General features: G+C 34.8%; 1 protein-coding gene across 1 annotated transcript in view; it reads right to left on the minus strand.

Moving 5' to 3' along the window:
- The window catches only part of RBM25 (RNA binding motif protein 25), a 50,464-nt gene that overhangs the window by 7,179 nt on the left and 29,879 nt on the right, over nucleotides 1-13,406 (minus strand). Inside the window, exons 10-18 of the mRNA XM_010962504.3 lie at nucleotides 11,916-12,202; nucleotides 10,412-10,634; nucleotides 10,072-10,161; nucleotides 7,795-7,868; nucleotides 6,415-6,565; nucleotides 2,269-2,593; nucleotides 1,627-1,901; nucleotides 1,193-1,291; nucleotides 50-97 (exon numbers count right to left, since the gene is read on the minus strand). Of these exons, the coding sequence (XP_010960806.2) occupies nucleotides 50-97; nucleotides 1,193-1,291; nucleotides 1,627-1,901; nucleotides 2,269-2,593; nucleotides 6,415-6,565; nucleotides 7,795-7,868; nucleotides 10,072-10,161; nucleotides 10,412-10,634; nucleotides 11,916-12,202 (1,572 nt within the window). The remainder of the gene's footprint in view (nucleotides 1-49; nucleotides 98-1,192; nucleotides 1,292-1,626; nucleotides 1,902-2,268; nucleotides 2,594-6,414; nucleotides 6,566-7,794; nucleotides 7,869-10,071; nucleotides 10,162-10,411; nucleotides 10,635-11,915; nucleotides 12,203-13,406) is intronic.

Genomic DNA, 13,406 nt, shown 5'->3' on the forward strand with positions numbered 1-13,406 from the left:
TCCCAATGATATTAATTAAAATATTAATAACAGTAAATTTCTAACTTACCATGGCAACATCATCTAAAATGCTCTGAGGTGAACTATGAGCCATAACCTAAAAGAAAAAAATTATGTCATTTTTGAAAACAAACAAAACGTTAGCATACAGTCAAAACAAATTTAAGGTTCCCTCAAATTAGTATGAGAATTTGTGGCAGAAGAACCTTTCTATAAAATTCTTAATTCCCAGAATCCCCTTCCTTTCAAGAGAAGTTTGACACCTAAACCTAGAATCTTAGTCACTATATTATGTCTTCTAATCCATATCCAGATTTACTAATGAGTTTTAATACTACAAAAATTACGATGGAAAGGGCCACTTATATTTGCCATTCCTAATGCTCATTCCTACTTAACAGTGCTGGTAGAAAAACAGCATTTCCTTAAAACACAGTTAGTTATTCCTTTATAGAAAAATAACTTTCTTCTACTATAATAATTTTCTTATTAAAGATAAGATAAAGTCTTTGCCTTCAGGGGACAATGAAAGGATGTGGTAATCCTTGGTGGTTAAGAGTATGAGTTTTACAGGCTTGGCTCTGCCACTTATAATGTAACCATGATCAAGACACAACCTCTCCCTAAGCTTTAACTTCTTCATGTATAGAATGTATAGAATGGGGACACTATTAGTAACTTACAACTTACTAAGATTATTGGGAGGTTTAAAGAAGATGAAGTTCTATAAAATGTTTAACACAGTACCTATCAAGAACAAAGCCTGGCACACAGTCATCAATCGTTAACACTACTATCATGCTATAAAGAGCACTATTTTGCTTTTCTTCCAAAGGATGGACGACTGACAAAGGAATTGAGACAAGCTACTGGCTGTCTCCACAAAACCTCCTCAACTGTACTTCAGCAATGTTTTAACCATTAAGACAAGGAGAGGGTGGTGAAGCATTCTCAGGAGCAGGGAGAGAGCAAAATTGGCAATAGTCAGCAACTGTCTTCCTTAACCTCAGAAATGAAAGCATGAAGCAAGGGGTCTGAAATAGTGTGAAGGGGCTCACGTGAGTAGCCATAAATCTCTTAAATGAAACTGAATTATCATGGACTTGGTTCTACAAAATTGTTCAATTTAGAAACTGTCTAATATTTTAAAGTATATAGCAAATGTTGAGGGTGGAGAGAGTAAAAGACTAACCTTAGAACAAACAAAATCAACTAATGTAGCTTCCTCTTCACCTATGTATTCTATGATTTTTTTATTAATCCATGGTCTAATTCGTCGTTCCATCAATATCTGCAAAATAAAAACATGGTTATTGAACTGAAGAGTTTTTTATTATATTTACTAAAAAAAACCCTATATAACCTCATAGTTTTTCTTAAGGCTGAAATAAAACACGATCATTCAAAGTTGAACTGATAAAGGTGTGTATCAAGATATGAGCATTTGCTTCTAATTTATGGAGACTTCAAGCGCCACTAAGAATTTCCACAATAAGCTATTGGCCATGTCAAGATTCTAGCCAATGGTATCATCCTACTTGTCATTAGTAGAATCAACTAAGTTTGTATGCTTTATTAAAAACCAAAACCTCAAAATAAAATGATTAAATACAATTTGCTACTCACAGAATCCACAATAGACCAATCCAGGGGATACGCAAAGAGCTCAGGTTTGGCTGTAGGGATTTTTTCAATTAGACTCTTAATGTGTTTGCGCTTTTCTTCAGTGTTTACAGTGCCTTTGGCAGCATTTTTATCATCTTCACCATAATCCAAGGGAACTAGTTTCCTTTTTCGGGGTACATCATCACTGTCTTCATCCTCAAATTTGTTAAAGACACTATCTACAGGGAGTTTCTTTCTCTTCACAGAATTAGGTTGACCAGGACTATTGGAAGCACCTACAGTAAAAATACTACATTAGCATGATGACTTAATTTTCAAATGTTACAGTTTACAACCCACCATCCCTCAAAAGCAGTATAAAATGTACCTCCACAAATCTCAGAGAAAGATCCCAACTTAAAAAATAACTCACTACTCACAAGTGCTAGAAAATTTAACTTTTCACTTCTTCTCAGAACTTGAGGCAGCTGCACATATAGGAGCACTAGTAGAACTATGAAAACAGTCATGAGCTAAAAAGGCATTTTTGAATAATCTTCTATCTACCTACCAAGCAGCACATACTTACTTTTTACCTTGAGGCAAAATTGAGGTATTTGAAGGGGGAGAAGTAGAGAAAAAAGGAAGGAGATGCTAACATACCCAGTTTAAGACTTAGTCCTATTTTTGGCCTATGCTCCTCAGGTTGTTGCTGATCTGGTGAATTTTCGTGAGGAATAATAATACCACAGGGAGACTCATCCCCGGGAGTATTGGGAGTTGCGTTGCCACTGGCAGAGGAAACTGATGGGGCAGAACTGATGGGCCTCAGGGTAGGCTTGAGACAGGGCTTTTGCTCTGGCTCTTCTTCCTCTTCCATGGGTTCCTCTCGTTTTTCTTCTTTTTCTTGTTTTTCTTCTTCTTCTTCCTCCGATTCTGGTTCTTGCTTTATTTGTGGCTGTCTGCGCCTCTCAGCCTCTTGTTCCATCTACAATCAAAAAAAAAAAAAAAAAAATCTGATTAACTGAAACAGACCAAAACTATATTCAGTTCAACCAATGCTTTGTTTTACAGTATCTTTCACAAAATCTCTATTTTTCTTTTTCACTAGGAACAACAAAACACTGCTTTACTTCTATAATCAGAAAGCCATGTAAATCTATAGAATCACATTAGGTACTCTGCAAAATGCTTTTTAGTATTTCACATATATTTACCACTCCTCAGGAGCTTTTATACACTCTTCAGAGATAACAAGAGTAAATGCTAATAGTTGGCTAATTTAAAATGAAAAAGTATGTTCTTATACTTTTATTAAAGAAATCACAACTAGAAACTTCATTTTATGGAAGTTTTTTGTTTTGGGGTTTTTTTGGGAGGAGAGGTAATTAGGTTTATTTATTTAGTTACTTTAATGGAGGTACTGGGGATTGAACCCAGAACCTCATGAATGATAAGCATGTACTCTAACCATTGAGCTATAACATCCCCTCTAGAAACTTTTAGAAGAGTACTGACACTACGTAAGAGGCAACACAAATCCTCAACTTGGTCATTATATAATCATTTTTTCCTTCTAAGTAATGGTATGGAGACAGACGGTTACTAGACTTATCATGATGATCAACTTATAATGTACATCAATGTCCAATCACTACACTGTACACCTAAAACTAACATGTCAACTATACCTCAATAAAAATGTAAAAAGGAAAAAATAAGCACATCAGAAAATAGCATGTAAATGATATTTGTATTTAGAAAATGTTGTGTGAGTGGAGTATATGTATATGTGTGTGACATTTTAAAAATAACCACACATTTACTTTTTTTTCTCTTTTTTTCTTCCCTTCTTTTTTTTCTTTTTTCTTTTTTTCTTTCTTTCAAAGTTGACGTGACAGCTTACTGAAGAGTACTGTGGTTTTTGCTCCATGTTTGTTCGAATCTTTATCTGACATCGCAGCTTTTGTTAGATCTGGGCAATTTGTGCTTCAGTGTTTTTGAAACAATGGCTTGATACCATTTCTAAATGTATGTATTATAACCAATTATGTTTAGTTTGGTGCTTACCTACAGAGTGCCATCATTCAGGTGAATCTCTTACTTCTGTTGCCCATTCTGTTGTGCAGGTTTGTAATATTGGCAAACTATCTACTTAAAGCTTCAGAGTGGAATGAAAGCAAAAGTCTAAAATTATCTGGTTCTAATTCTCATTAGCTAGAATTTCATAATTTCAACATTGGATGTTCTTTGTAACAACCAGTTGTTTCTTTTACTTGAAAAAATATGTATTTGCTTAATTGATTTTTCTGGATCTCAATTCAAATGAAAAAAATTTCTGCAGTATATCATTAAATGACTTAGTATTACTGGTAAAAAAAAAATCAAGCTAATTAAGATTTTTAGATCACAGCTTTGACGTTTATGAAAAATTAAGCAATCATTCAGCTCCTAGCCAGTTTTTTAAAAAATATTATTTTGTTGGTTGTACCTGGGATTCCTATAAAGTTTTCCTCACAAAAATATGAATTCCTGGTTTGAGATGTATACTTTGACTCTCAACTGAGAGTAGACTAAGTTTTCCCTTTTAAGGATTAAATCTAAAAATGTCCATCCTCTGGCTGCTATAAGCTTTTGTCACATTTTGAAGGTAAATATACTCTGGCCGTTCTTAATTCAATTGGATCTTTTGAGGTAGAGTAGTAAAAGTAAGATGTGTGTTTGTTGCTTTCAGAGTCGAACACTTGCTTAGGTTTATTTAGAACCTATTTATGAGCAGATTTTCACTGACAGGTTTTTGTTTCTTTAATTTTAAATCCACTTTCTTCAGAGTCAAATTGCTCATTATGCAGGTGCAGCTTGAACTGCAGTTTAGGTCCGTGTAGGAACCATTCACCTGTGGTAACAGAACTGGGAAATCCTCTTGAGAAGAGGGCCTTAGTGACCTTTTTTGTTAGAAAATTTTTGGAGGGAATTCCTGGACTTTTTTTTTTTTTCCTGTCTCTGCCACAGCATCTGGTTTTGAGATAGGAGTTAGGTATGAGAACAAGAAGAGAGCTGACCCTGTTAACATGCTGGTTGTAGTGATGTGCCCAAAGGGAGAAAGGATTTCAGGTAACCACGGTGAACTGTCAAGCCTAATGAGGAGTTTTATATGTACGGTGTAAACAGAGTTGGAACATAAAAGTCCTACAGTGTTCTTTAGCTGTTTAGCAATTGTGTGAGTGTTTTCTTAAAAGAAAATAACAGCTGCTATCTTTGGTAACACAGATGAAGGTGGATTTTTAAAAGGCTTTGTACCTTGACCCCTTTCTACTTAATGGAGTTAAGTCTGAATTGCTCTGTATAATTTACAGAATGAAGATAGAGGGGATAAAATTTGACTAAACACCTTTTTATAGTTTCATCTTTTAAGTTATATTTAGAATATATTGATTATAAATTGATTATACACTTGCTTTTTTCTGAAAAACTTTTTGACGTTTTACTCAGTTACATGAGTACAAAGGATATTTTCAGTCCTACAATCCTCACTTAATTGCAGTCTTTAAAAAAAATCCACCCTACTGTTCTACTTGTTGTCTATTCATACGGTAAATTCATTTCAAGGTGTGTGTCAGTGGGTATTATTGGTGCTTTCTGAAGTCAAGGTGAACTTGTTAACATTACGTTCATCTATAATGGCATAGGGGAAATATATCTTTTTAATATTGTAAACATTTGTACTGAATAACCTCCCCCCGCCCCGCAAGCAAAACTGGTGAACAACGGATGAAGATATGGAATTCAAAGCTCTAATGGACCTTTTTGAAGAGAAGTGATGGCTTATGTGGAGTTTACATGTGCCTCTTGATGGAAGAAAGCTAATCTGTTTAGTATTTGTGCATTTTACTAAAATGGGAGCTTAAAGTTGTGAATCTGCTATTGTGATGCCAATGCCGGTGTTTGAAGTGGAAAAAAATGACCTTGCTTTGTGTTGTGTACACAAGATTTCTGGAAAAGTAAAGAAAAACCTTTTTTATGGCTCACATAGCTTAAAAGTAGCTGTCACTCAAACGTGTGCTTACAGTTGAGCTGCTTTTGTTTTATTCTAAATAAATAGTTTCTTTTGAGGGAAAAAAAAATAACCACACATTTATAATGATTATAAATGGCTGATAAGAAATGTCTTCATTACTGTGTTCTATGTCGTGTGAACTTTCTATTTACTCATGTAAGTACTTAATCAATAGAAAAAAAAAACTTTCACTTTGAAAAATAAAAGGGTCATGGAAGATGTGGTTTCTGTTAATAGCATATAAGAATTTTTAAAGTTGATACAAAGAATTATAGTATTAGATTCATGATATATTAATAATTATTCTAACATGATTTCTAAAAAGCAAGAATACGTGGGCGCCATGTCCTATGGCACTCTTCCTTTTCAAATGACAAGCGAAAATATCTTTTGGAAACAAAATTTTTAGGCTGGCAGTGAGAGAACTCAAACTACAAAAGTCATTATGTATCAGAGCATATACATGTAGGAAGGACAGGTCTCTAGCAATGTTACATTAAAAGATATTCATTTAACAAGAAATAAAGGCGTTAAGACATATGAAAGATGTTTAAAACAGTTAAAGTTGTAAATCAACTAATACTGATGACATACACAATAAAGAAAAAGTACTAATATTCTCCCCCAAAACACAAAAGTGCATGGAGTATACAGTGCACTTCCCTTATAAACTAAACTACACCATAGTTGGCTTGGTTAAGATGACATAATATTCTCAGAAGACTATTGTTACGGATGTTACAGTATCTTACCCTCTGGAGCTCTGCATCTGGATCCGGGTGCCCTTCTGCCAGAAGGCGCTGCCTGATTTCCTCCAGCTCTTCCTTCTCTCTTTTCCTATCCCGTTCATCTGCTTCCATTTCCTTTTCCCTATCACGTAATCTTTTCTGAAGAGCGCTTCCTCTACAAAAGTAAATCATAACAGGCCTTATTTGATACTCAGACCATCAGGTATTACATATGATGTCTCCAAAAGCAAATCATTTCCATACTAAAAGCTTCACGCTTAGAGACTAAAGACCGTCTTACTAATGTTCTGTGTCTACAGAACACCCAATACAGTGTGCTGTCTACATGTTAGTGTTTAATAAGTAAGCACTGTCTTGTCATTTATCACCATGCCTCATTCTTAAGTCATTCTAAGTGTCTAAAATAAGTAGAAAAGAAGCTTCCAGAGCAAAGAAGAGTACTCATTTTATACCTATTCTAACTCTAACACATAATTTGTGTTTTCTTGGATGCCAATTTGTAAAAAAATTAATACATGGAGTAATAACACCCCTAATAATAGTTTCTATCTCCAACTTAAATAAACTCCTTTCCTTGGGGTGGGGGGTGGGAATCAAAGAAGGAAGTAGGGAATAATCAACAAAAAGCAGAGGTTCTACCCAGCACTTTATTATATCTCAGAATGTTGAAATTATGTACTATTATTTTGTGATTCAATAATTTTACTCATCTTTTTACTTTTTCTACAAAGTCAAATCCTTGGCATTCTTTCAATTTAAGTTGCTAATTCAATGTTTTAATTATTTTGGCTACAGTGTGTTAAAGTATATACATTAAATGCACTCACTACATGCCTGGATCACGTCAGGCACATGAGAGATTTAAAAAAATCAAAATACTGTGCATAACCTGAGGGAAATTAGAGTTTAGAGTGGAGGCAGCATAACAAAACCACAGTGCTGTAGGTACTAAAAGAATGAGAGTAGTTCAGAAACATCATGGGGGAAAAAAAAGGATGAGGGAAGGCAGGCTTCCCAACTCTCACTTCATAGTAGTCTATCAGTTGGGTTGGGGACGGGTAGGAGGGTGTTCAGAGTGCTATGTAGTACTCCTGAAATCCTTTAATACAAAATTTTCCAGACCATGGTAGATAGTCATAAAGATTAGCTGTAACACTATTACGGGCCTTCCCCCAAAGAAGCAGCATAGAACTGTCAAATCCTTTTCCAACAGCTCCACCCGGCCCCCATCTCACTATCATCTATGGGGATAATTACAAGGTGGAATTTGAGGATTTCTTTCTTTCTTATTCCACTGAGTGAACTTGCACTCTCTTGTAGACAAGAGAAAGTACAGCTAATAAAAAGCTGAATGTGTGAGTTCATAAAGCAAAGCTTCTTTACCTGTAATACTTGGGATCATCTCTATCATCATCATAATCTTCTAAGAATTCTTTTAGTCGTTTAGCTTCTTTTGCCTTTGAGGAAATGAAGGACAAAGTGTGCAAAATTAACATAAAAGTGATTTACATTACCCCCTCCCCCTTTCCTGGGAACAGATTTTTCTTATCCATACTACTTGAACTTTGTAATTCTCATAAACTTCAGATATTAAATGTAAATAACATTGGATTCCTTTTTTAATCTTTACCCTTATAACAAGTCAGACTTAGGACTTATTTGTGAAATGAAAACCACATATAGTATGCTAAAATAAATTTCCTCTCTGAATGTAATTTTCAAAGTGTAGTATTTTCTAATGAAACCTGAGCACACCAAGAAGTAACACTGAAAGTTTATTACTGACTCTGTTAACTGGATAAAAATATTTAACTTCTCTTTTAAAGGTAGATGATAGTACAAGAACTAGTTTTTATGAAATCCTAGATTAGAAATTTAAATCACATTTATGCATTAATCTAAAGGAAATGCCTGCCTAACTTTGAGTACACAAACCATGAAAGTACATGAATCTCTTATTCCTATTTTTGGAATTTTAAATACAACTATTATATTTAGTAGAAGTCACATCTAACCATTATATATAGATATAAAGTATATAAAATTAACTATTTATAACCTACATCTCTATGTATTATATCAACAATCATTATACCTACAAACAAAGATGTAGGTTTCTGACTGCAATAAAATTTTAACACATTTCATGCAATTCAAATGTTATCTCTGTAAAGAATTCCCCAATCTAACCATCTATCCATGACCAACTCCTTCCCCTAGACAAAATTAATCATTTTCTCTGTACTCCCAAAATACTGTGAGTACACCATTATCATACCTTAAACACTGACATAACTACTTCATCTCTGACCATACTACTCACTTGTTTAAACCTTTCAAGCATCAGTTATTCTTGTATACCCAGTACCTAGCACAAGGCTAGATTATAACATACACTCAAAATTTGTCAAATGAATTCAAGTGGATGGTCAGGTAGCAATGACAATATTCAGGAGGATCCACAAGGTACATACTAAAAAATTAAGTTACCACTCGTGAGGAGTAGCAACGTTAACTTTTTACATCATACACTTCGGCTGAACATTCTATAATAAGCAAGCAACTGCTTTTCTAACTAGATTTTTTTAAAGCTCCCCCCCCCCCCAAAAAATAATGGGAAATTTTTCTCTAGAAAGACAGGTTTCATATTTGCTTATAGGAAGCAGAATCACTTCAAATCTAGCAATACAATGTTGGTGTTGGGAAACATATCTTCAAATAATTATGTCTCTTACTATATTATTCTCTATTTTATAATCAAGAGTTGAAGAATAAATTTTAGAATGGGTGTTACAATCCAGGGAAATTAAAAATAACTAAATGACCTTAGAGGATCTACCATCTGGAAAACCCATACTATCTATCTAGTTGCTGCATGCACCCTTTTGGTTACTTACAAAAATTCCCTCTATGTCTCATGTTCAAAAGCTATTTGAAGAAGATTCCTAACTTCAGTGAAGTTTTTGGAAGAATAATCTCCAAACTGGAGATAAAGAAACTTTCATGAAATTCTGGCAAAGATAGAACACATGGAACATACTACTAAAGCAAACACTATGATAAAATAAATTATCTTTTTGTCATTTTACTTAGTTAACTTATTTAACAACCTATGCCAACTGCTTCACTGTTACAGTTTATCAAACAGTATAAATGCAAATAATAAGATTCATTTTTATGATTATTATGTAGCTAAAAGGAAGGATAGTATAGTAACATAAGGAAAAACAACAATTCCTAAGTGTTATATATAGTAGACAGTAATTTTGATTTCTAAAAACAGGTTTCTTATGACTATTTCCTTCATCCAAATGTACTATACCAATACAGAATGGTATCAAATCTTCAAGTTGAAAAATGTTGCAAATTCTTAATCAAGGAAAGTTCTATAAATTCTCATTTTTTGTATATTACTCTATGAGAGATTTACTTTGACAGTATGTTGAAAGATAATTTAGTTTATAGGGAGTAAAAATGTGAAAAGTACGAGGAAAACCCATTTTAGTGAACTGAAATTGTCTCAAGGTTACTTGAAATATATAAAAATTAAATTATCTACACTGGGAGCTTATAATTATTATAAAGCTACTTCTAGTTAACAGTAAAGATTTGATCTGATTTTTACCTGAAAAATTACTTATTTTTAACCTAATATATTACCATTTCTCTTCTTCTTTCTTCCTCTCTTTCAGCCTCTTTCTCATATTCCCGGGTTTTCTTCCGTTCTCTGATTTCCCAATTCTTAAGGCGCTAAAAAAAGAAATTGTCAAAACTTTAAAAATGCATACAAAGGGCTTCCTTTCAGCGACTGTGCAGCCGAGGAGATCCCAGCCAGGAAGAGGAGGTCAGATCTCATTGTCCTCCCAACCCTTTGACCCTCTACTGAAGCCCCTCAATACAGTGGCTTGATCCAAAAAAAAAAAAAAAAAAGTATACAAAGGGCTCTAAAATTTTTTACTAAGTACTAAGAATTAAGAATAAAAGCATTCCCTCAATTTACCTCTTGATAAGCAGCTTCTTTCTCTCGGAGCTTTCTTTCAAGTTTTCTCCGTTCATATGCATCTTCTTCATCTTCTTCTCGGTCCCGCTTCTTGTCTTTCTCTCTCTCTCGCTCCCGTTCCCTTTCTCGCTCTCTCTCTCGCTCTCGTTCTCTTTCTCGTTCCCGTTCTCTCTCTCTCTCTCTTTCCCTCTCCCGTTCCCTTTCACGATCTCTGCTCTTTTCTCTATGTAAACAAAAGATTTTAAAATGTCAGTTTCCTTTGTGTTTCCCTTTAAAAACCAAGAGAAAGGAAAATAATATATATTATGAAATGGTACATAAACTCACAAATCAGAATTCAGCATTTGATTTCTACAGAATTACAAACTGCTATTTATTTGTCAGAAAGACAGAATATAATCCTAGCCCCAAATTGTGAATTGCATTCTAAATTCAATGTTAATGCTTACCACTGTCTTAGAAAACAAAAAAACCTGGATATGAGAAATACAAAGAGCCAAAAAATATGTTACAAGATAGCCTACCATACTGGTGATCAAGGAAAGATGCTGGCAAAGATGTGAAGCAAAGAATATTTTGCCATGTTGCCTGGATAAACTAAAACTACAACTGACCCTTGCACAACATGGGTGCCATGGATCTAATTAAATATAAATATATGTATGTATATGAGTCAATATACTGTTCAAGGATTCACATTTGTAATACAAGTATAAAATCACTGGTATGTCAAATTATCAATAATGGTTATTCCAGAGGGTGATGGTTATTCCAGGGAAGGAAGGAAGGGAAGGATTTTAATGCCCACTGAAGATCTAAGAGCACTACTGAATTCCAAATCCAGCAACCAGTGGACTTCCCATCAACTAGAATCAGGTGGAGTATCTGCAACATAGTAATGTATATTGGAAAACTAGCTTGAAAGAATAAAAAAAGTGAACTTTCCTCTCTTCCCTCCTTCTACTCACTCCCTTCGTTCATTTTTGCTCTATCTCATTCTTGAAGAATCTGATGATAAATCAAGTGAATTCAATATAATTACAAAAGATTTTTAAATAAAACAAAACCAAAGTGAAATTACCAGTAACCATAAAGAAAGGGAGAGTAAACTGAGAGCTCAGGAGGTGAGCTGTGGCCATCCAATGGGCTCTAGGACCAGCAGATATCAGGGGCTAGCTAAATGCAGTGGCGCTTGAGCTCATTTTCCAGTATAGGGGACCTCAAGGAAATGCTGACTAAAAAAAATTATCCACTGACCCAGAGAGACAAAAAGGAATCACAGCCATCCAGAACACTGGGTGGACAGTTGGTGTGTTTTGGGTCTGTGTAAAAACTGGCTTCACACAGAAAAGCTAACTTGAGGTTGAAAATTGTTAATTTAACCAATGTTTTATTTACACATGTGAGACAGAAAGCTAGGCACGCTCTGGAAGTTCCCTCATCATATCAATGTAAATGGCAGGAAAAAGCTATCAGGCAAACAATAACTTCAATAAAGCCTTACCTTGATCGACTCCGATCCTTATTCCGATCTGAGCTCCTTTCCCGATCTCTGTCGCGATCTCTCTCTCGATCCCGATCGCGATCTCTCTCTTTTGTCCGGTCACGATCCCTATCCCGTTCTCGTTCCCGCTCCCGTTCCTTCTCCTTTTCTCGTTCACGTTCTCTTTCCCTTTCTCGTTCCCGTTCTCGCCTTTCTCGTTCCCTTTCACGCTCCCTCTCTCTTTCTCTCCGTTCTTTCTCAATTTCCTGTCTTTCTTTTTCCTTTTTGCCTTTCTCTTCTTCCAGTTTCTAGAAACCAACAAAAATACTTTTAGAGTTAACTCTGTAGCTCCAGTATTCAGACTTCCCCGGCGCAATGCCCAATATTGGAAACAGCAACAACAACAAAAAAAACCAAACCACTGGTACTTTTATATTAAATAGCTGTGGTTTTATTTGACAAATTAAACAGAAGCAATAACAAGTCTAGATTTCGTGCAAAACCATATACTCTACACCAACCAGGAATCTCCAATCTTGGATGCTGGGAGATTGTGTCAAGTGTGGCTGACCACTCAATGATTATGAAATAACTAAAATGACCATAAGGAATGTGATGGTTCATAATAATTTCTAGAAATACAATCACTTTGCTAAAACGTAATTCTTTCCATTATGAATTTCTACAAGTCACTGGGATTACTGATACTATCACCCCAGACTTCCCATTACCTAAAGGTTATTAGTTGAGGGTTTTAAAGGGGAGGTGGGGGAGGAGAGTCAGCTCACTGGAATGCAACTAAATCTTCTGCCCTCTGGCTTGCCCACCCTCCAAAAGACAAGGTGAACTCAACCAATATCTGCCTTATCATCTATGGAAACATTTACTCCCACCATTACAAGATGGACAGCCCACCAAATACAAAAAGTTTGAAAATCACTCACTTCAAGCAAAAAAATGTACATAATCATAATATTTTCATTTAATTAATTTTTTGCTTAATTTAAAAAGCAATATATTTATGCCCATTATGCCTATAAGACAATAAAAATATATCAACAGTGACAAATCCATCCTTGGAAGGAACGATTGCGTATTAACTTACAGATGCTGTGCTAGGACATGGATCGCCAACACTGGATTAACCTTGCCTACAAGCTATGCTTCTGGGAGGAAGAGCAAGTACATGGTTCACAAATAAACCAAATAACAATCAGACGAAGTTTGTACCCTGACAAGATTACCAGTGTACCACACAGTTTCTACACAAACTCAGAAAAAAAATACCCCAAACAGCAAAAACAAAACAAAAACAAAACACATTTTTTTCCCTTTGGTTCCATGTTTAGTGTCACCGAAATATTTAAATTCCAACAATAAAATGTGCATTTTTTTTCTTTTCTCAGTCATGTAAAGCATTTAAAACAACTTTAAAAGGCAATCTTACCTGTTACACTCCTTTTCTCTTGCTCATGGATCAGAGAACTGACAGAGGATTATGAAAGAAAAGCT

Source organism: Camelus bactrianus, chromosome 6, assembly GCF_048773025.1.
Source record: "Camelus bactrianus isolate YW-2024 breed Bactrian camel chromosome 6, ASM4877302v1, whole genome shotgun sequence".
NCBI classification, from domain to species: Eukaryota; Metazoa; Chordata; class Mammalia; order Artiodactyla; family Camelidae; genus Camelus; species Camelus bactrianus.